Below are 23,730 nucleotides of genomic sequence, written 5' to 3'. Positions count from 1 at the left end.
CATAATAAGAGTTTTAATGGTAGGTAAAACTCCAATATTATGTACACTAGCAGCAATACGCTGATGCGTGAACATCCTAATGTACTGTGTTTTAAATATATAAAAGATGAAGGCGGAAAGACAGACTTTTTGAGTACTAAAACAAGCTTGCAGATTAAAATATTATTTGAAGATTCTCTATTTGGAAACTAGTACATATTTCGAACATTATTTCCAAAGGACATGTAGCGTCCGCTGTGGCCGTTTTTAGCATTATTAATTTTAAAAGAAATCGGCCAGTGCTCAGTATTGACAGTTACTGCTGAATCACTATGGTATTTGTTAACAAACTTTTGTGCAAGTATTGTATGAAAATAGTGTAGAATAAAGCTACATGTATCACGTGGTTATTAAAAATTGTTGTTTGAGTTGATTTTCACAGAACCACTGAAAAAACAGTGATTTAGAAATATATTACATACTTACATATTACGTACTTATATGTAGGTACAAATTAATGATTATTTTTTTTAGATTACCTATAAAACAAATCACTGCTCGCCACTGATGGACTGTGAATCCGAAACACGTACATAAAAAAATATTATCAACATGTACGTGTGGATTTAAAAAACAAATTTTCAGTTTTTTACTGTAAATTGAAACTGAAGACGACGGTACGCATTTAAAACATTTAAGTTTGTAAGTGAAAATTGTTGATGGAAGTTCATTGTAATTTATTATATAAATAATGCATGCATTTATTTAAAAAAAGACTACAATATAAATGAATCGTTTAAAAAAATATATTTTTAAAAACTAAGTAGATTAGATATACTCGTATACGCATCAGGTTCTTGCTGCTAGTGTGCTATTTAAAAATAATAAATCATTTGTTGTTAATGGTGAATTGTGTTGTAATATGTAGCTTACGTACCAGTTGGGTTGAGTAGCAGACGCGTCCGAGTGTCGATGGGAGCTGTGGGTACACGCGGTCTGGTGATAGGGCTCACGGGGAGTGGTTGTCGGAACTGACCCTCCATAACGAGCTGCTGCTCTGATACGCCATGTTCATCACCTAGTTAAAAATTAAATATTTTTTTAAAAAATAATTAAGTAAATTTTTCGTAGACATGTCAATTAATTTTTTTCACATAAGATTCATAGAACCTCTTATCTCTTCAAATTTCATCTGCTGCTAATGTCAATCAACTATACATTTTAATACTAATAAACATAAATTTATTGCTAAGCTGTTTTGTCTACTAAATATTCTATAATTTTATAATGCCCTTTTCTAAATGGTGTGTATTTAACAAATCTTTTGAATTTGGATGTTGACAAAGCTCGTATTACAAACAAATATTAATCGGTATTTTGTTGAAGAAGTGTAAAAAGATTCATTAAAAAAATTACTCATTTTTTGGAGTTTAGTAGTGGGCACAGCTAGTTTTTCTTTATTTCTAATGTTAATACTACTATGGAAACCTCCATCCTTTAAAAATCGTTAATATTTTGGTGCACATACATTACATTTTCATAAATATATTGACATGTGACAGTTAATATCTTGATCTCTTTAAACTTATCTCTAAGAGACCCTCTAGGATTTGTGTTATATAATGTCCGAACAGCTGTCTTTTTTTCAATAAAATCAATATGTGCAGCATTTACCCACAGCAGTATGCCGTAAGACATAATGCTGTGAAAGTAGCTGAAATAAATATGTGCAGCATTTACCCACAGCAGTATGCTGTAAAATCAATATGTGCAGCATTTACCCACAGCAGTATGCTGTAAAATCAATATGTGCAGCATTTACCCACAGCAGTATGCCGTAAGACATAATGCTGTGAAAGTAGCTGAAATAACCTAACCTAGCTGCTTCTGCATCAGGAAGTCGTTGAATATTATTAACAGCGTATGCAGTAAGTGTCTGAATTTAACTATCGAGGGATGCTCATTACGTATTTCAATTACCTTGGGGCCAGAGTTTATTCGGAGCGTGCTGACGCTGGAGTAAGTCCCGCAGTTGGCGATTAACCTCCGGCGGAGGCTCAGCTCGCGGCGCCGCGCTCTGCAGGAAGGGGTCTTGGGGGCGAGGAGCGTAGATCTGCCCTCGCTGGGGAGCCATGGCATAGTGGGCGCCCGGACGCGGCGTGCCGGGCGGGGCATAGGCGGGCGAACGCGGTGACTGGTGGCCGAAGGAGCGCGGGGACTGAAGGTAGTCGCCGCTGTTCTCCGAAGGCGGGCGCTGGAAGGGGTCCTGGCTGTGCGGTGACACGGAGCCGGGGAAGGGCTCCATGGGAGACTGCGGGGAAAACGGGCTGCGCACGAGCCGCTGCGGGCCGCGCCCGGGCTGGTAGCGAGCCCCGGCCGGATAGGGGCTGCGGGGCAACGTGGGTGAGGGGGATGCCACCCCCGAATGCAGGGGACTCTGCTCGCTGACCGCCACCTGGAGTTGCTCGGGCGGGAAGGATCCGTCAGTGAGCATTTGACGCTGCACACGCGCCATGGCTGCAACAGAAGGCAGGCTGAGTCTCGGCGCCTTGGAGATAAGTAGAACAAAATAATAGGTATAAAATGACGAGTACATTGATTACCTTGCAGCCTTTGGTCATGTATGACCTGCTGCTGATGTTGAGCTTGTTGCTGTAGGCGCTGCTGCAGCAGTTTCCACTGGCGCTCCTGTTCAGCCTCCCTCGCCCCGCGCTGCCCTCCCGACACCTTCTCCTGTTCCTGTTGGGGCCCTCCGCACATTAGTGGTGCCTTGTATCACAAGCGCATTACTCTCATTTAAATTAATGCTATATAATTTATCCTTACTGAGGAAAATAATAACTACCTTGGTTCTAAAAACAGAATAACTAATGAAACCAAAGAACATTGTCAAGTTATTTTTATTCAATTATACTAAATTTAATTTTTCCAAATGATTTCAAGAAATATTTCATTGAATTTTTTGATAGTTACTGCTTTGGTTTGCTTTAAAATATATTTTGCATAAAATATTATTGTAATTTAATATCAAAATCATTATTTTCTTAATAAGACCATTTTACACTTTTCTCAATTTTAAGTTATTTTGGTTCACCAACAAAACCAGATCGGTTTTTAACAATTCATTGCCAGGAGCAATTATTACATTTAAAAAATATTATTTTTCAGTTACTCAATTTTCATTATACAGTGATGATAATTATAGTACATAATAAGTGTTAGTATAAATTATGCTTCAAATACTTGTGCCATTAAATTAAGTTGCAGCTGAGAGACTCAAACTATGTGAATAATATAATATTGGAATTTCCAAAGGGTACCCGAGTCATAAAAACCATATTTTATATTTAAACTTCCAAAGATTTTTCAATAAAATTTTTGTAAATATCTAAAACATCAAACATATAAAAAAAACTTGTATACATTTCTGCGATGCTTGTTGACAAAGGAATGTATTGACTTCTTGGTGGAATTGATGAACGTGAATTTTATGTATGTATGTATATATTTTGGTACCTAATTCATTGCATAAATTTGTAAATATGACTGGAGCTTTATATTAGTGAAAAATATAACAAATATAGGGTTATGTATAAAAACGTTCACTTGCACTTCAACCTATTGAGGTGCTGAACAAAATTTTCTTTTTATTAACAAAAACTACTAAAATGTAAAATTTAAAAAAATATTCAATGGCAGTTGAAGGCAACTGAACATATTTTCTAAATTTTCACTTAAATCATGCAAAAAAAACACCTTTGATATAAAATTAAAACAATCCATATCTTCGAGATTTGGTCTGTGGGTTTATTATCCCAATTTACTCTGTGATATATCCTGTATTTCATCAACGGGAATATGTTATTAAAATGTGTAAAGGTAAAAATATATTTATAGCTGTTTTTATAATATTATACATACTGTTTATGAGTAATAAATAAATGGAGATAATGTATTACAAATAAAATGAAATGTTGAACTGACCTTTCAAGTGTTGAAACCGAAATGAAATGTATTATTTTTATTATGTTATTAGATTATTTTAATAAGGAACAGATATGATCAATACAGAATTACAGAATAAGAAGAAAGATCGCTTTTACTGATATTCTCATAAGTAATACAATAACTACTAAACAAATTCATTAAAACACCTAAATTATTTTTCTAAAACTACACAAACCCACCAATAAGGAATTAAAGCATTTTGTTATTTGAATACAAGCAGTTTTTTTTTTCTTTTTGAATTTAAATGGCATAAGTGATTTTAGGAAGCTATTGAAAACAGGTGAAATTGCAGGATAGTATCAGGTTTATCAGACACCAAAGAAAAATATTTCCAATTTTAATATATTCTTTAATTAATGGATATTAATTTAAAAATTTGAATATTTTCGAAAATATAATCAACCTAAATTTGTAAGCCATTTGAGGTTTCTATTTTAAATATAATTATTTTTATTAATTTGTGCTTTTAATAATGTACATATTATTAATAATAGTAGATTTTTGTTTTAATCCAGTGTTTCTAGATCTTATAAATTATGTTTCGTAGTTTTGTTTTCTGGAGGGTGATAAACACGTGATTTTTTTATTTTGTTTATTTATTGAAATACATTTTCTATACCTACATTGAAAGTACATAGAACAAAAGAAAACCAGGAAAACAGGATTAAAAAATCCCACATAGGCATAGCCTGTGCGTGGGTATACTGATTATATTAATTAGTTTTATTGACTATAAACATACTTTTAATAACATCAGTTATTGGGAAGTTAATTTTATTATACTATGCAATGAATATACAAATTGAAGACTCACTTTGTACACACCCTGTATCTAATATGTGTATTAGGTATATTGATTAAACAAATAATAATGTATTTCTCTAATTTCATAAGACCAAATGATTATGATCACGATTTTTTAAATATATATTATGATGGCATTGGTGATAGGACAAATAATTGTATATATTAAAATAGATTTAGAAGAATATAAGCTATCATGAATATTATTATAAGCCATATTAAATACTAAAAGAAAACTCTAGGATACAAATGCTTAAAAACACAAAAATTCCTTATTTTTCACCATTTAACTGCAGTAACAAGTACATTTACAATAACCAACAAAAAAACAATTACATAACTCAATAATGTGTGTAATAAAACAGTTAAGCTTAATTGTTGTTAACATTTAAAGCTCGTAACGTTTTTCAATAATAAAAAAGTACACACAAAGTAATACGCAGATATTTAATTTCTATACTTGTATTATTTACAAATAACAACAAATAAAAACCTGTGATGCAGAAAATTATAAAAGAAAGCTTCAAAGAAAATAACGCCTACCTAGAAAATACATCACTACAACAAATTAAAGCAAATTAATACCTAGACAGACAACATTGAAAAAACGATTAGGAAAATTATAGTTTGTGAATAACAATTTTTAAAAAATACATATAAATCAATATTTTTATTTTAAAGTGTAAAAAAAAAACAAGATTTAGTATGGTAACATAAATTATTTGACCAATGTAATTATTGATTTTTAAAATCGTAATTTTAAAACTGTGTGAATGGGTAAATTGCCGAGTATTCTAACCATTTTATTATCACAGTAAAAAATATTTATTGAAATGTGTAAACTAGAATGAGGAAGTTCAGTGGATTTATTTAAATAAATTCTTGTTTTCTTATTAAAGTAAAAAAAAAATATCGTATTATCATCTCGATTTCTTTAATTTTGTAATTTTGAAAATCACTACCAAAACTTCAAAATCACACCGCCCGTGACGTCACAAGTTCTGGTCGGTGAGTTATCAAAACACACATCTGAACAGCGAAACATAACTGAAAAAAGGAAAAGAAAAACATGGGTTTAACCGAAGTTTATTGTACGAACCACTGACTTGCAGGCATTCTAAGACATTTTGTTTGACATACTCTAATTAGTTTGTAGGAATGACCGTTTGTTTATGTTTCTGACATTTAAAATTCAAACCCTGTACAATACAAATGTCAACAAAATTATGACAAAGCACTCTGTTAAACAATGCTAAATGTGGAAAACATGGCTACCCCGGAAACCTGTTGCCGGTTGCAATCACGATCGCCCATGGTTGCCACAGCAACATAATAACGCTATAATTTACCGACTATTGAAAACACGTGGTCGCATAAACCTGCGACGTTGAGAAGCAATTCATTATTATTGATTTTTTTATATGCTTCTGAAAAACTTCGCCGTACAATTAAACGATTTAATTTTTACATGTAAGAGAACATTATTTATATCCGATTTTCCGTAACACTGAACTTCCTCATTGTATGACGAATTAAAATACGTAGGGTATGCAAAATACAGAGTAATGTTGTAGAGAAAAAATGAAATAGTTATGTTGGTTTCTATTGCAAACAGTAACAAAGCCCAAACTACAGGTAAGGTAAGTATAGCACACGAACACAACCACCGAAGCTGGGGAGTGGAGGGATGGTGCGGGAGGGTGCGGGAGAGTACCGTGGGGCGAGGGCCGGGCTCGAGGGCCAGCTCCTGCGGCAGGGAGGGGAGCGTGCGCATGATCTCGGAGGGCGTCAGCACGCGGATGTGCGGGTCCCCGGGCGGCGAGGGGACGGGGGGCGCGCGCGCCGCCGTGAACTGGCCCAGCGGGTTGACCGTCACGTTGGGCGCCGGCCCCTCGCCGCCCGCCAGGTAGTGGTGGCTACGGCTACAGTTAGTGGGGGTGGGGGGGTTAGTGGCGGGGGTTAGTCCGTCCTCGGGCGGCACCTCGGGCTGCGGCGAGGGGGCGGCGGCTGGCTCGGCGCTCGGCGTGGCGCTCTGGCTGGGCGCGCTCCAGCCCTCCTCCTTGGGGATCTGTAGGCCCCCAAACATTCTGTCACTTGCGCCATAATGCCACACACAAATACCGCGCTAGCCGTCAAGCGAAAGCTTCCGGTAAAGGTCCTCGCACCGTGAACGATGCCGAGGACCGGAGAAATGCGCGTAAAAAAGAAATATGACTGAAACCCACTATTATTTGAGTGCCCGCTAAAATTAACACACAGTAGCAGTTTGTTTTATTTTACAACACATATTTCTAAAGTAGAAACTGGTATTAGTCAAATTTCTTTGCTGTTAATCACCGTGAAACAAGTATAGTACATAAAAATCACTCGAAAATATGAAAGGACTAAATAATTTTAATTAATGAAAAGTATATTTACTTATGTATATCTCTATATATATATATATAGTTATGATATTAAGCCAATAGTGAAATTCTGATGGAACTAATGAAAAAATGTCCGAATTGATTTAAACAAGCTACATATACATATTATATGTATTGCAAACTCGGCAGAGTTTGTGGTACAATAGAATATACATAGGATAATATACATAAGAATCAAACCTGTCTGGCTCTCTTCATTCGAATGGCTCCTCGATTATCTCGAGCCTGTTGGAGGTACGGAGTTTTCTTGTCACCGGGAAGTGCTCTCCATTTCTTCAGAATCTGTTTGCACCGGTCGGACCAGTTGGGGTATTCTGTTTTCCATTCGGGATGATTTGTATTGGCGTACAGAACAGCGGATATAGTGGCTGCATTACCCAATCCTATAATCCAGACAGCACAATTGAAAAATATGAAAAAGTAAATTTAAATATATTAAAAACTAAAAAAACAATCATATATACCCTCATCGGCCTTCATCTTCTCAGTAGACCTTTGATTGTAGGTTGTTGTTGGTTGTGACAAAGGTTGCGGAGTGCCCGGGTCAGGAACAGAACCTTCGGTGGGTGCTCCCCACTGTCCGCTATTTTCGGAATATGCTGGACTAAGTTGTGAGCTTCTGAAATTCATTTTACTCGATAAATAAACCGTGAAAACCATAGTTTGGATGTAGTTAATGTGAAGCTTAATAGAATCCCAAAAAATAATTACCCGCTGTACTCTGTGTGATACGGAGAAGGGAACTCGATTGGACTGGACAACTGCTGTCGCTGTTGATTGTAACTGCTTGATCCACTCACCGAGTTTACAAATGAAACTGACGACTCTTGGGATTCCTGTGATAAAAATCAACATTTAAAATTGAATTTGTTCTAATTAATATTACAAATGAGTAATCTTTACACACAGACTGTCACCATGTACCTGAGAATCGTCAGTAAGAACTCCTTTAAATATTTCTTCAACATCGCGACTATCCATGTTAGGTAAGGATTCCAGGTTGACATCCAACAGAGATAAATCCTCTTTGGTCGCCATATTGGGTTCTATGTTACTAGAGTTAGGAGCAGCATCTGTAAAAAAAATATTTAGATTTTATTGCAAAAATAATTAAAAAATATTTTTTTTTCTGAACGAATTTTTACATACAACTTTCTGTTACAAAATTTATTTTAATTTTTGAAACAGTGCACATACAGTAAACCCTTTTTTAAATTTACGAAAAAAAAAAATATGGTAAAAAATGGAATAATTACATAAAAATAAAATTGGTGTTCTAAAATATGGTTTAAAAATAGAGCCAGGAAAATTGTAACTGTAAAAACTGACAGAGTTGAGGAAGTTGAATATTTTTTACATATTTTCAATGATTTCATTATATTTAATTTATATGTAAATACCAAAATTTAAAATAAAAATTTTAATTTGCATAAAATAAGTAAAACTATTTTTCCCCTAAATGTGGGGAAACTTTATTTAGATGGTATCACTTTTTTATTATGGCACCACTCTTAATGAAAAAGCCATGAAAATATACACAGACATAATTTTGAGTTTTTTTTTTATTCGTAAAGCCGGGATGACAAAAAATGTATGAAGAAATATGGGACCTGAACATATTGGTGTAAAAAGCGGGAAAACATAAAATTGAGGAATGTAGAAATGGGGTTTTACTGTATATACATATAATTATGTGTGCTCCAATAACAATACATAATATCATTTACAAATTGTTTAACCCACATGCTTCAATATAATGAAGAAGCTTGACTGTACATGTTACGTTGTAAAATTTGACTTACCCTTTCTGAGAACATCCGAGTGTAATGGTTTAGTGGGTTCGCCTGGTCGGTGATTAGGCGCGGGATGGGAGGGCAGCATCATAACTTCCTTGAGAGCTTTAGAGTCGTCAGTCTGTAATAATTCTCTCTTCTGTTCTGAGTCCCCGTCCACCTTTGAGGTTTTATCACCATTAAGTCCATTAGCTCTTTCTTTTTCTTCCTTTTCTTTTTCCTCTTTAGTGCGAATGGCCTCGATGACTTGCAATTCCTCCTGAGAATGAAACATTTCAAATGTAGATACAAAATAACATCATATTTATAAAATAATAAAGACCAAGGGATGTATCACAATCAAGAGAATAATAGACACCAAGAGACTTTTTTATTTAATAAATGCCCAGAGGGCCAATATACTTATATATTCTGTAATATTTTATATACAATGAATAATGTACATAAAATATTACAGAGAATGACCAAAATTAAATCATAACTATTGCACTTAATAAGTCATTCATTCTTAAAAAAAGTGAAAAAAGAAATAAAGTGAAGATGAATGGAGAAACACATTAAATAGGAGAGAATTGTGAGGATGGCCATTCGATGGATAGGATAGCTAATTTGATAGCAGCAGGAGTGGTGTGGAAGCTCAGCATAATTATAAGCTGTTCTGTGGATGGGTGCCAGGGGAGAATGGTGGGTGAAGTTTGACCTTTTGTACTCGCACTGGAACATGTGTTAGAGTCTGGTGGTCCTTGTGGGTACACGAAAGTTTATCAGGGACAGTAATTTTGGACAATCTATTATGGTGCATATCACTTCGTGCATTAGAGTGAGGTCAGCAATTGTCCTTCTGGAGGAGAGCAATAGTAACCTCAATTCAGACATCAAAATTTGGTAGCAAATTTAATTTATAGGTTTACTCTTTTTGAATTGTATGTAGTGTAAAAACTTCCGCTGAACTCTTTCCAAGTTAAAAGACTTGCAGTTGTACAAAGGGCTCCAGACTGACAATGCATATTCCAGTTGTGATCGGACCAGAGCACAATACAGAGATTTTATAAAAACGATGCTACTATAGTTTGTCGTATTCCGGATAATGAAGCTCAGCATCTGCATAGCCTTATTAGCAATTGTCATACTATGTTAGTTAGGCCTTTAGTTTATTAGCTTAATGTAGTGTCATCGGATATCCTATGCCTGGCTCCCTCTCTCTCAACTATCCAAATTCTTTCAACCTTTTTCTCATTTGTGCATTAAAATGAACTTATGGAATAACAGGACTTTGGCAACACTAATTCCGCTAGAGAAAATTGACACAGGATCAATTTACACTCATTCTGTGCCTACGATTGTGGAAGACCCATGGTGCTTACCAGTGCCAGCGGCGGTCTATACAGAATCTGCAAAGGCGGAGATAAGATTTGGAGCTGCCGAGGATATACAAACAAGGATAAAAGAACAAGTCAAGGTGAATCCTATCATTTCCATCTTTCATTCTTTCACGATGAAACTGATGTTAGTGTATTGTTTAAATCATTAAAAAACTGAAACAGCGACCTGCATCTCAAGATTAATTACGTATTAAGAGATAAAATTGTATTGCGACCGAGAGAATAATAATGTATCAACACAGAGTTATGAATATGTATGAACATAGAGAGAATAATGAAATATAAACAGCAGGAGAATAATCACATATTGTTACAAGAGAATAATAATTTACCTGGTTGAGGCATATGGTAAGAGTGGGGGAGAGGGCACGATCACTATCGCTATCTGAAGGTGGTCCCTCGCGACCTTGCGCTGCGGTGGGAGTCTCTAGCAAGTCCCTACCAAAGAACGCCTCCTGCATGTAGGAAGGAAATGCTTCCATGAGCCGAGATCTCGGCTTCCTACGGGGTTTCTTGCGCACTAGGTTTGGGCTGTCTGAAGTACCTGCACCTATAAAAACAATTTGATGAAATGACAAAATTACAATATTCAGGTGTTTACGTACAATTGTATCACGCACTTTGTTAATGTTAAGAATATTTTATTATTTTTATTTATTTTTCATGCTATTCTAATGCCACTTCAATTTTTCAAAGATACATATTACGATGTCACTACTAAATTATAAATGATAATGAAGCGCCATAGCGTATTCTAAGTGAGATAAGTTTTACCATACAATCATTTGTTGTTTTCCATGTGTGGGTAAAATGAAGAATACGGTCCCGAGTGTAAAATAGAACCAGAAGCCCGGATGAGTGTTTTCGACTCGAGCTACTTGCAAATAAAAGTTCCGAAAATTAAACTAGTCCGCATTCATCAACAAATTTTTGAGGTGTACGGAAAACATGTGATAAGTGATCCAATTGTAAGGAAATGGGTGAGACAGTTCAATAAAGGTCGTGATAATGTGCACGACAACGAACGAAGTGAGTACCCTGCCCCTTTTATGAAGAGGGAATACAAAAGTTTGTGCTGCACTGTGACAAGTCTCTACAAAATGGCGGAAATTATGTAGAAAAATAGTTTGGGTTTAAAGATTTTTTCACAATGTCTGAATATGTACATGCTATGTATCAAAAGCTAGTACTAAAATTCTCGCTGACTTACCGGTGGGGGTGGTGGGTGTAGTACTGGTCTCCTCCGTGTTGGTGGGCGTGCGAGCGCCATGCTGGGCTCCCCGGCCGCGCACACTGAAGCCCCCGATGCCCACCCGGTTAAGGTTGCGCTGCCTTTTTCTGCGCAATACTGTGACCCCCGTCTCCGTGGTGTACGTGGTGAAGCCCTCGGGGGGAGACCCGTTCTGGGCCACCATCCATATCATGCCTTCCTTGTACGGACAACTCCCTGGGCAAATAAATAACCTCCGTGGTATTAATCTCATCAATTAAGGCAACATTCTTTTATTTTTAATAATTGCATTTCTATATTGTTACAAAAACTACCTATAAATTGATTTCCAAAAAAATCCCATCTTAGAACGGGATGAGCCATGTTAGATTGAGACCAACCTTACCAGAGGACACTACATTATATGTGTTAAAATGCTCTTGTGTTAAATTCCTAGGAAACAATACACGCAGTAAATGAATTAATCAAATAACATTCTTCAAAATAATTTCCATGGTAATTCTTCCTTTAATAATTGTTTGCGACTAATCCACGTCGAAAAGCAGGAATTTTTTTCACACTGCGAGAAGTTTTGTTTCATGTTGGACTGTTGCTTATTTTTTAAAAAAATTTTGGTAACCTGCATAATTTGAAATTCTTTATTATAATTATGACATAAGTTGTCATATTTTACATAAAGAGCTATGATATTTAAGGTTATAACTAAATATTTTGAAAAAAAAGTATTTTGTAAAATAAAAAACAATAAACATAGATTGTTTTTCAATGCATGATATTGTACGAAATATGTACCGAATATTTAACTAATTGACGCACACAGGACGTCTCCTTAGTATAGCCTTCTTTTTACCGGTACCTACAATCATTTGTAATGTATGTCTTCTCATAGGTAGAGAGACTTCTCGAAGGATCTTTTTTTTGAAAATCTTTTTTGGCATACCAAATAACACTTTTTATTAAAAAAATTAATAACAAATAATTTTTCAGTAACGGTTTATAAAAGCAATTGATTACAAATAATATACACTGGTATTTTATAATCAAAACGACTTTTGATTGCGGAATACGCGTAGAAAGAGAGGACATATAGGCAATATGTAGTAATATTGCGAGAATAGTGAAGAAATGTAAGGAAAGATAAAAACAAAATGTCAATCTTGCAGGTACCTGTTGTATTTCAGTAGAAAATTTACTTTAATTGTCAAGACTGTGGTCTGGTTCCAGAGCCTAATTCCACGAATCGCCAGGTACTTTGGTAGTACCTCGGGTTGCCAACTCAATCGACCGAAAATCCAGGAGGTAAAAAAAAGTAAACAATCACGCCATTTCCTCGTGGGGGTAAGCATAGGATAGAACGCCACATCACTATACCCTGCTTTAGAAAGTCTTACCTGGTTCTTCCTTGATGTCCATTGGGTCTAATTTGTCATCATTGCCATCACAATCTCCCCCTTGGACGACAGATTCGATGGCAGCTAATATACCTGAAATTTACATGGTAAATTATACAGAATGTAAAGAAATCACAGTCTAACCTCTTTTGTGCTATCATTTCAATATCTCGGTAGTCAGATGGCAGAAGGGACCATCTGTAATTTTTTCGGTTTTTTAGTTGCCAAGAGTTTTAATTAATATTTCAGTATAAACACATAGAAAATAAAGTTTGAAAAAAAACAGCATCATATAAAACGGTAATTAATTATTGAAAAAAAACACTATATTTTTTTAGTTTATGGATTAAAGTATTAAAATTGAGTCTTATTTCTGCTCTCCTTATCATTTTTGAAAATTACAGATGATCCCTTCTGCCATCGGCCTACCGATCTAATAAAAATAAAGAAAAACAGTTTATTTCGAAAGAGCATATCAAAATATTAATATGTTTATTGTGGATATGTGCAAATATGGAATTTTTTTATAGAAATTAAATATTTGCATTCTTATGATTTACCCAAATATTTAATTTTGAGGGCCATTTTCAACGAGTTGTAAATAGCTCACTATTAGAAAATGGGAATCAAGTTGGGGTAGAGTCGGATTCGAACCACATACCTTTGGTCCGTGAGTCTGAGACACTAGCCACAGGACCACAACCCAATTCAATTCTTGTTTGTAATTCTTGGATATGTAATTCTTATCTTGAGCATCTGTGTGTATGTAAGATACCTGATGATATGTGCATTATGAAATTGTACAAAATAAAAAATGATTGAATCTCTTTACTGATCAATTGTTTGCCTTGGTTTAGAATATGCCTCCGTGGTCTGGTCTCCCTTCTGTGTGGGCCAAATAAATCACAAACATTAGAAAAGTAGTTAAAGTAGTGGATGTTTGGCTTACAGATAGGGGACTATTCGTATGCTGATATGGAGTCAATGTTGAATATATCCAGTCTATTAAAACATAGAACGAACAATTTTATCATAGCACAATTACATTGTTTTTTATGTCCCGCCTTGTCAGAAAATTCCGTGTTAAGTTGTGACTTTTCTGTGCTAAAAATTTACATGTCAAGAAATATAATACAGATAAGTTATTTGACAATACACAGTGTAGCAAAGTTAAGATCACAAATCTAAAATTTTTATTTATTTAATTAATAATTTTATAATTCAATTTAGTAATTAATTATGATAGTAATGTACGTTGATTATATATTTTGCATATTAAATGGTATAAATTGATGCACCATTATTACAGGAACCAAAGTCCAATAGGAAGTGAAATATTCCAAAAAGTGATAAAGTTGGTGATATGTGTCTATATGAAAGGATCCTATGATAAAAGGTGTCCGCGAATGTGTCAATAAAATAAATACATAAATAAAAATACACATTGATTTTACAGAATACATAATATGAGAAATAATAAAACAAGTAAAAATAACAAAAGCTATTCTTTCTCAAATTTCTACCAGAAATGTGATAGACATAAATAATCAATTAAAGGGTTAAACCGAATTATCCAAAAACTCACCCGAATTTTTATCTGGAGGAGCGTCTCCTTTGGGGCGTCTCTTCTTGCGCGCCCCAGGGCCAAAGTGGGACGCTGCGTCGCCCTGCAGGGCGCGGATAGCCCGCATGCCCCCTGCGCTCAGGCACACCCCGTCCAGGTAGAACTCCCCCCCGAGCGGCGAGGGCGGCCGCGTACCAGCGGGGGGCAGGGGCGGCGGCGTCGGCGGCGACGGAGGGGGAGGGGGCGCCAGATGCGGAGGCAGAGCATCGCGCGGGCGACACAAAATGCAGCAATATCTGAAAAATTCAATCCATAAATTCTGTTAATCAAATACTAAAAATAAAAAACCAAAACGCATTTATAGTGCATTTTTACATACTAAATATGCGCTATACCGCGCTGTGAATGCTTTTGGAATACCAGCCCAGACAGCTTAAGTAGGGTTGTGATGACTCCCAAATTGAATACACCAAATGCCAATTTTAGTTCAGTAAATTCATGGGAAAAAAAATATTAGACAGCTTGTAGAATTACATCCATAGCACATTTGAATTTAAAAAACAGTTTACTGACTTTAATATTACGCTCCATGGTCGCCAAACATCAGACAACCATTCTTGGAAATACTATAATACGTATAGTTTTTTTTAATTTTTTTTTTTTATTATTAATAAATTTCATAAAAAGTACATGTTTTTGTAAAATTCTAAACATATCTACTTTTACACATCTAGTAAATGTTATCACTGTAACTCTCCAAAAAAAGAGACTAACTCTTGTACTTGGAGAGTACACTGTTTTAGTTGTTTATTTATAGGAGTTTATATAATTTTAAATACGAGTACATGAGAAAGAAAAATAAAAATAAAAACATAGGATGTATAAAGAAAAAACATAAAACAATAATACATTCATACTAATTAAAATTTAATGTTGTTTTTACACGTGTTCAAAAATTTCTTTAGATGAACTTTAAATTTATTTATTGATATATTATTTTTAATAGTTTTTAGTTCATTGGGAAAATTATTAAAATTTTTTACACCTTTGAAGACAAAGTTATTTTAACCATGAATTGTTTGGAATTTAGGAATTTTAATATTATGTTGGTATATGAGTGACTTTTTAATCTCAAATCCTTTTATTTTTTCTTCTTTATAAATTTGTATAATAGAATTTATTTTATAAAGAGTGTCTACTGTATGAACCTTAAATATTTTATATGGACTTTCCGTATTAAATGTTGAGGGTTTCTTAAAAACTACTTTCATAATTAATCTTTGTACTATTTTAAGAAGGTTTAATATATTGGCATATGCACCACCCCATCCTACAATACCATATTGTAACAATGATTGTACAATTGAGTAATAAGCTATTTTTAAATTATTGATTTTTAAAATGTTCCTTAATCTAATAAATATGTATATACATTTTCTAATTCGTTTAACTAGTTCACTGATATGGTCTTTCCATTTTAGGTTTTGGTCTATGTATACACCAAGATATTTAATTTTATTGGTTGTATCAAGTACTGAATATGTGAGATCACAGTTAGTTTTGTTACAATTGCTTTGGTGAATAATTATTTTTACTGCTGAATCTAAATTTGTTTTGTTAATAAAAAATGGGATGATTTTTGTCTTTTCCGTATTTAAAGATAATATATTTTTGTCAAACCATAATTTCAATTTATTTATAGCGTCATTAGCTACTAAATTTACTGAGTTTCAGTTAACTCCCTCAACTAAAATAACCGTATCATTGGCATATGATATTATTTTTTAGTTTAAATCTTGACAAAATATGTCATTGACATAGAGATAAATAAAAGCGGACCTATCACCGTACCCTGAGGTATTCCAAAATCGCAAGTCTCAATTTGACTATATGCATGTTTTATTTTTACCATTTGTGGTCGTTGGAATAGATAACTTGTTAGCCATTCAATGGTTTTCCCACCCAATCCCACATCTTTTAATTTTGAAATAAGTTTCTTGTGTGATACACTATCAAATGCTTTTTTAAAGTCAATAAATATACCAATACATTTTAATTATTTGTCCAATGAATTATGAATATATATGGATAATTTTGCAATAGCATCTTGAGTGCTTATATTTTCCATAAAACTAAAATTATTTTTTTAAATAACTAAAAAAATAATAACCAAACAACAAAATTTAGAAGCAAAAATATAATTACCCTTTCTGACAACAGATATCAGCTTCCTGTTCATTGTAAATCTTGTCGCAAGCGCCGTGCAGCCAACGTTGGCATTGTGAGCACTGCAGAATAAGGTCTCCATCACTGTAGGGAGCTCCACACGGTGCACACGTTACAAGTGAGGCACATGGACCGCATTCTGAAAGAAATATTTCATTCTATTAAGATATTCGAATAAGAAATACAGCATGTTTACATGTAATACAGCAAGTGTCCTGAAGAAGAGACGGAATATCGTAAAAGGTTTATTGAATTGTAAATAAGTAAATAAGTCCGCACCTGTGTACCCGTTGCACCAGTTAGTCTCGGCGCCGGGGGAGGTGGTGCCGCAGGTGGCGCAGCGCCGGCAGCGAGCGCAGCGCCAGCAGCCGCGCGGCACGGCGGCCAGCGGCGGGCGCGCGCAGTACGTGTGGTACGACACGTCGCAGTCATCGCACAGCACGAGGCGGGCCTCGTCGTCGCGCCTGCCGCAGCCTTCGCACACCGTGCAGTCCAGGCAGCGCCAGCCCTTCTGCACTATCACGCTGGTCACCTGAAACCGGACTCATATTTTACCATTCGCAACCAACAAATAGATTTGTTTTTCCTGTTTGTTTTTATTCCAAATCAGGCGCTCATAAAAACATTTGAACTTGATTAAATTAATGTGTGGGATATTAAGAATGGTTTAATCTTAATATTTAAATCACACACTCTACCAATTTGAGTTGACTGAAATCAGTGTTTAATTAAAATATTAAGATTATAATATGGAGTTTTACAAAAAAACCTCAACTCAATAAATAAGTATTGCTCATCTAAAAAAAAATCAATGACACATTTTTAAAAAACATTTGCAAAAGATGGACTCCAGTTAGAGATAACAAAAGAAAAATGACGTTAATGCTTCTTTTTATATTTATCACATACAGTAAACCCCTTTTTTACATTCACGCACCAACCACTACACTACTACGAAGCAGTCTTTTCTCCACTGAATTTTCTTTTTCAGGACTAGCCATTGAGCGCAAAATACTCATACCGAATTCTGGTTCTATTTCACACACAGAATTGTATTCTTTGTCCGCCTGGACACGTTTTAACTTGTTTGACCAACAGTCTCATAACAGCTACTGCTCTGCTTTGTTGGGTTAATAATGAGACTACTATACCTTTACACTGACGCAGTATGGGTGGTAGGTTTGACCACACTGAGCGCAAGCTATCAAACAACCTTCGGAATCAGTTCCCAGGGCTCCACACATTACGCAGATGTCTTGAGACAGCACAAACTTGTCCTTACTTGAACAGAGCACCAATTTGTTTTCAACACCTGAAAAAAAATTACATCAAAATATGCAACTGCCTATAAGAGTCATCCTATGGTGACATGCGGTTATTGTTGTATTTTATTAAACTAAATATGAATGATCTTGCTTAAGGATTAATGTAGAGCGTTTTTTCTGTCGATTTCTATTTCAATTTGTTTGCAGCATATTTGGGTTTCATACAAAAATTATCTAAGAACTGAACTGAACTGAATACATTTATATTCATTTATCCTTGAAATTTAAGGACTAATATTCAACACATAGTTATGCAAGATTGACAACATGCTGCTAATATATACAGTCAAGGGGTTGAAATGATAATAAATATATTACCAGGTTCGTCATCCCCTCCTTTATTATCTTGCGCTTGAGGTCGCTGTAATCCGAGGCCCGGCACTCCAAACATCCCTCGCATTTTGGGCTTTCCCCCTCTCTTGCGTGCAAAATCCATAAATCCAGAGCGCTGCCTCTTGTTGAATGCCAATTTCCCCGCCATATTACCGTACCCAGTCTTGATTCGGTACACACCCAATTTTTTCTTGGCTATTTTTGACGATGCACTATAAGGCTTTCCTTTCCCAAGTCCAAAATCCATCTGAAGATTGAATAAAAATAAATATTTAAACACTATTTCTGAGGTCGGTATGAGATATGACTTGAAAAAAATTACAAAGAATTGATGTATCTTACTAATTTCATTAAAAGCTATTTTAAAAAAATCATTTTACTTGAAAGTATTTGTCACCCAAATAGAAGAAGTAAAATAGAATAATAAAAAAAGAGCATACCTTAGAATCGAAAGCAAGTGGGTCTTGGTCCATAGCAAGGTCATCATATAACGATTCTTGTGATGCAGATAAACTTTCATCATCAATACCTGAAAACGATACATATTAAATTTATTTTATTTGACGATTGGAAGAAATTGTCACAAGATGTGCAACAATTCAACCGGTATAAATACTGAATTCAATAAATAAATAATAAAGATTGATCTAATGGAAACAAATGAGTCCTTACTGTCTTTACGTCGCTGCATCGGCCCCATTGATATGCACACAGGACAAACGTAATCATATTCTGGAATAGATTCCTTCTTCAGTTGATATGTCCCAAGGTCCGCATCAGCATCACAACCTCCATGGACATACCTTTTGGAAATAAAAAAATATTTACTCTCTTCGAATCCTAGGGGACGTTTCTGACAATTTGTGTTGATAGATGGATAAACTGACACCCATTAAAGATTCTGCAGTTTTCATGGATATTCAGATATCAATTATGTTTACCAGGTTGAAATAAATTGAAAAATTTAGCGATGTGATAGTCGATTAAACTCCTAAAGTCGATAGGTCAAAAGAAATAAGTATGCATGGCGACAGTGGGTCACATCAGGCTAAGTTTAAAATGTTGCCTTTTAAGCCTTTTTGATGAATAATTATTTTAACTAATTTACATGGTTTTGCTGTATTTAATTAATTAAATACCATAGATTTGGCATCCCACTGAGAGTATCACACATTACGTTGGTGACATATGCGCTTTTAAATGTGGTCTGAAAAATATCATTTATAACTCAATTTGATGAACTATTCGAGTGGTGGAAAATGACATATAGTAATTATTTATCCGATAATTATTGCACATATTTATATAGATCTGGGTCTGATATGACCCATTATAGAGTACGAGTTGAATTGGCAAGTGAACTTACTTTTTGCAGTGCGAACACTGAACCATCTCCCTCTGGTGAGCGGCGCGGTAGGCTCTCCTACAGACAGGGCAGGAGAGTCCCTTGTTACGTTGCTGGTAGCACGAGTCACACACTGTGTAGTGGGCGTGCCAGCGAGACGACGCGCCCGCCCCGGGGCTGCGGGAGCCGCAGTCCGAGCATACTCGGCAACACTACACATATAGTTTAGTAAGTTAAATATAATTCTTTGTTTATTGGACTATATGAAGTATAATCCTGTTTGAATTACAAATACTTACATAATATCAGCAAAGAATATTTTACAATACCATGTTTAAAATTGTTAGTAAAAAAAAACAGAATTTTGGAAAAAATAAATTAAGTCAACTGTAACATAAGCATAATACCAGAGAAAAAGTGGGGGTCAGACTCCCATTTAGAAAGAAGATAAAGTCAAAGAACTCAATTTTATATAAGGTGGTAAAAAAATATAATGAAATGCGGAAAAAATATTTGATGAAAATAAAAACCCTCAAAATTTATACTCAACGTTAAGGCATGTGTATAATTTACAAATGATGCTATTATTAGAGCACACATAAAAATATGCGCGTATATGTATGTGTGCAATATTTCATGATTTAAAATAAATATTTGTAGTGTAAAACTTTTTTTTTATAATCCTAGATCATTTTATAGACAAATTTAATAGATTTTGGAATGCTTTTGAGAAATAAATATACCGTCAATGGGGATAAGTTTTGCTAGAGAATATCGTGCGGAATCAAAAGTGGAATGGTTAGGCAGTGTGTCAAATTGGCAGTAAAACATATTCTAAATATTTACATGCAAATGTTCATGTTACACTATACCATGTGAGATATCTTGCTAGTAGCACCTAAAGGGTTAAAATCTAATAATAAATTATCCCTATCCAAATAATAACCGTTGTTCTGATCCAAATCCAAAAATAACAGCTTTAGTCTCCAAAATGTTAAATATAAACATACAAAAAGTTCTAGAGGCAACTTATTATTTTTGTAAAGTATAAAAATAATTAAAATAGTTAACGCAAAAAACAGCTTATTAAAAAAAAAAAAAAAACAATCATAATAAATATGTTTCTGATCTTATATAATATTTGTGGTGATATCCTTGTATGTCTGTGTTAACTAATTATTCGTCCCAACTGAACACAGTACTTGGTCCCATGGAGTTGGGACTTACTTATCAAAAAAATGTGTAATAAACTGTTTATAAGTAAATAAATGAAAGTTTACTTTGAGGTAAGATTTTTGTCAATATTTTGTCTTTAATGTTATTTTAGGGTAGTACGTGATTATTTAAAGTAAAGTAAAAATAGTACCTTGCATTTCCATCCGTATTTAGGTATTGTGGTCATGATGGGTCGTATACACGAGGCGTGGTACAACTTGTCGCACTGTTCACATGCCACCGATCTCGCCTCCCCCTGCTCTGGTCCCGTGTTGTGGCAGACCTGACACACTCGGCACTGCTTGCAGGTCCAGCCTGCTCGAACACCTGGAACAAAGTACGGGAGTGAATCATTCGTACATTTATTTATTTTTAAACACCATTTTGTAAGTAAGCAAGCAACCCGAGCAAGTTTGCAAAGCAGTAAAGTAAAATTACAATTAAAATAAAACCAGCATGTAACTCGCCAGATTCAAATAAAGGTTTCAACTAATACTTTTGAGAACTAGCATGTTATCTGATAGTTTCAAATTAACAATAAAACGTGCAGAGTGATTTTTGGATCTGCAAACAGGACACATTTTTTTTTTATATGTGGTGCGTCTCTTACTTTCTTAGCGAGTTTTTGAATAATGTTTCTATGAGCATAAGATATGGCATCCGCGTACGTGAAAAGGCTACTTTTTTAAAAATAACAAAATGGAGAAAACACGTAGTCAGGTGTGGGGCATAGTACTGCCAGTAGGACGACTCTCATTCAGTTATACAATTCGTACCATAAAATGTGTCCTGGTGGCGGAGCCCGTTCTCCCGGGCTGTTCCTCCGGAAGCGCCTTCCGGAAGGACACGATGTTGGACGTACATCATTAAGTATGTACAGTCCATTCAAATTTTCAATAAAACTTGATTATTGTGACAGATCATTTTTAAATAAAATATTCTAGTGTGCCTACTAACACAAACTAAATTAGTATGTTTACTCAGTTCATCGTCAGCCACTAACACATCAGCATAGGCTTATTTACATTTTAATGCACTGTATATAAATATATAGTAACAAATAAATTGCAATTTAGAAAATGTAAACTAACAAAGCATAGATAACAAGAAATCATATAAATCGTAAAAACAAAAAATGTTATGAAAGTGTAGATGAAAAAGAGAAATTTAAATAAAGGTTGAAAAAAAGATAAACAAAAAAAGAAATAAAGGTTAACATAATACAATAAAGTTGGTACATATTTAATTGAACATCTGGTTTGAAAGGGTTAAAAGAGAACCGCCAGTATGTGATGGTGTGAGAAAGGCTTACCTGGTAATTGAGAAAGTCCAACACATGTTCCATGGTGGTGGGCATTACACACGCAGCAAGTCATGAGGTTGGCCATATCTCCCACCAGACAACAAGTATGACACTCCACTTCAGGACCTGGGGATCAAAAAATCGTGACTTCTTGATGCGATATTCTTTAAATCAAAATTTCTTGATATTCGTGTTAAAGAACATATGAGGTGTCTTCACAATAACAATTTCTCCGAATTCACAGATCACCTAATCAATTTTAATTGTGACTAATAAAGATACAGGAGTTAAAATCTTACATATAAATAATAAAGTATTAAAAGTAAACAAATATTTCACATTAGGAAAGCTTTAAAAAATAATGTTACTTTGATCATTAATCAAACCAAACGACTGACAGAAATTCTTAAGGTAATATCATAAAAGTCTAGACATGCTTTATGACCTGTCATTGACTAGTTTAAGTGATCAATTTACACACAAAGCAATGCCCCCGACTCAACACGGATTTTCTAACAAATCAGGGCAAGTTCACAGGCATGGGTCGTTCCTGATTGTGTCACAACAAACTGTGTCTTTGTCCCGTATAGATGTATGTAAAATGTTATTAATAAATAAATAAAAAACATTCACTCTTTTGGTTATATTAGAACCTCCATATAATTTTTTACTGTTTGGGCATCCATAAGGCCATTTCAAAATTCTCAAGCGCCATCTGTTGATTTCCTGAAGAATTTAAGTTAAACCTTAATGGTACAAGCGACACTCATTCGAATTATTTCATCTACTAATCTGAAAATATTTCTTTTTGAGACTTTGTGTTTTATTAATATTTTAAGTATATCCAAATTCAGCACGCGTATACGAAGATTTGTAAACATAGTCAATGTTCCTAGAGAAAGAATAAGTCTTAGATGAGTCAGAGAAATTACTTACACACAATAGGCACTTGGTATACTTAGATGAGTCAGAGAAATTACTTACACACAATAGGCACTTGGTATACATGATCTTTGCAGAAAGAATCATGTTCCGGTAATTCTTGGAATCCACCGGAGGCTAGCACACACGGGTAATGAAATAAACTGGAACAACTCATCTGAAAAATAATAAATATATCCTTACACCGCTGAATAATTAACCCATTCACTGTGGTGCTCACATACGTCTGTGAGCGCCCATGACAGCAATACTATGCGGTGCTGGCAGCATATGCGAGTAATTTATTATCAAAAAGGTTTGTAACTAAAGTATTCATCAAGCATAGAGTCTATATATTCATGGTCACTTACAAAATAACTGTTTAAACTATTAAATAAAATGTCAATTTTGAACACAAGGAAAGGGTTAAATGATTTTAAAATAGACCATGGATATGAAATTTAGATTTGGCAATATTGTTTTT

General features: G+C 34.7%; 1 protein-coding gene across 6 annotated transcripts in view; it reads right to left on the bottom strand.

Annotated features, from left to right (window-relative positions):
* Positions 1-23,730, bottom strand: part of Lpt (Lost PHDs of trr) — a 35,205-nt gene that overhangs the window by 5,379 nt on the left and 6,096 nt on the right. For 2 of the 6 annotated variants that reach the window (XM_088236817.1, XM_088236818.1), the window contains exons 7-29: positions 23,310-23,424; positions 22,335-22,451; positions 21,174-21,349; positions 19,829-20,019; positions 19,135-19,265; positions 18,903-18,991; positions 18,448-18,709; positions 17,956-18,116; positions 17,084-17,336; positions 16,784-16,943; positions 14,600-14,874; positions 13,015-13,107; positions 11,603-11,839; positions 10,725-10,942; positions 9,020-9,269; positions 8,142-8,290; positions 7,929-8,053; positions 7,682-7,836; positions 7,398-7,600; positions 6,773-6,859; positions 2,574-2,718; positions 1,960-2,496; positions 917-1,057 (exon numbers count right to left, since the gene is read on the bottom strand). In XM_088236817.1, coding sequence (XP_088092943.1) covers positions 917-1,057; positions 1,960-2,496; positions 2,574-2,718; positions 6,773-6,859; positions 7,398-7,600; positions 7,682-7,836; positions 7,929-8,053; positions 8,142-8,290; positions 9,020-9,269; positions 10,725-10,942; positions 11,603-11,839; positions 13,015-13,107; positions 14,600-14,874; positions 16,784-16,943; positions 17,084-17,336; positions 17,956-18,116; positions 18,448-18,709; positions 18,903-18,991; positions 19,135-19,265; positions 19,829-20,019; positions 21,174-21,349; positions 22,335-22,451; positions 23,310-23,424 — 4,270 coding nt within the window. The remainder of the gene's footprint in view (positions 1-916; positions 1,058-1,959; positions 2,497-2,573; positions 2,719-6,772; positions 6,860-7,397; positions 7,601-7,681; positions 7,837-7,928; positions 8,054-8,141; positions 8,291-9,019; positions 9,270-10,724; positions 10,943-11,602; positions 11,840-13,014; positions 13,108-14,599; positions 14,875-16,783; positions 16,944-17,083; positions 17,337-17,955; positions 18,117-18,447; positions 18,710-18,902; positions 18,992-19,134; positions 19,266-19,828; positions 20,020-21,173; positions 21,350-22,334; positions 22,452-23,309; positions 23,425-23,730) is intronic. The other 4 variants (XM_088236820.1, XM_088236821.1, XM_088236819.1 and 1 more) reach the window with 3 other exon arrangements.

This window comes from Micrasema longulum, unplaced genomic scaffold, assembly GCF_059751315.1.
Source record: "Micrasema longulum isolate JH-2025_06_02 unplaced genomic scaffold, ASM5975131v1 h1tg001610l, whole genome shotgun sequence".
Taxonomy (NCBI): domain Eukaryota; kingdom Metazoa; phylum Arthropoda; class Insecta; order Trichoptera; family Brachycentridae; genus Micrasema; species Micrasema longulum.
This window is presented reverse-complemented; position numbering and strand designations above follow the sequence as displayed.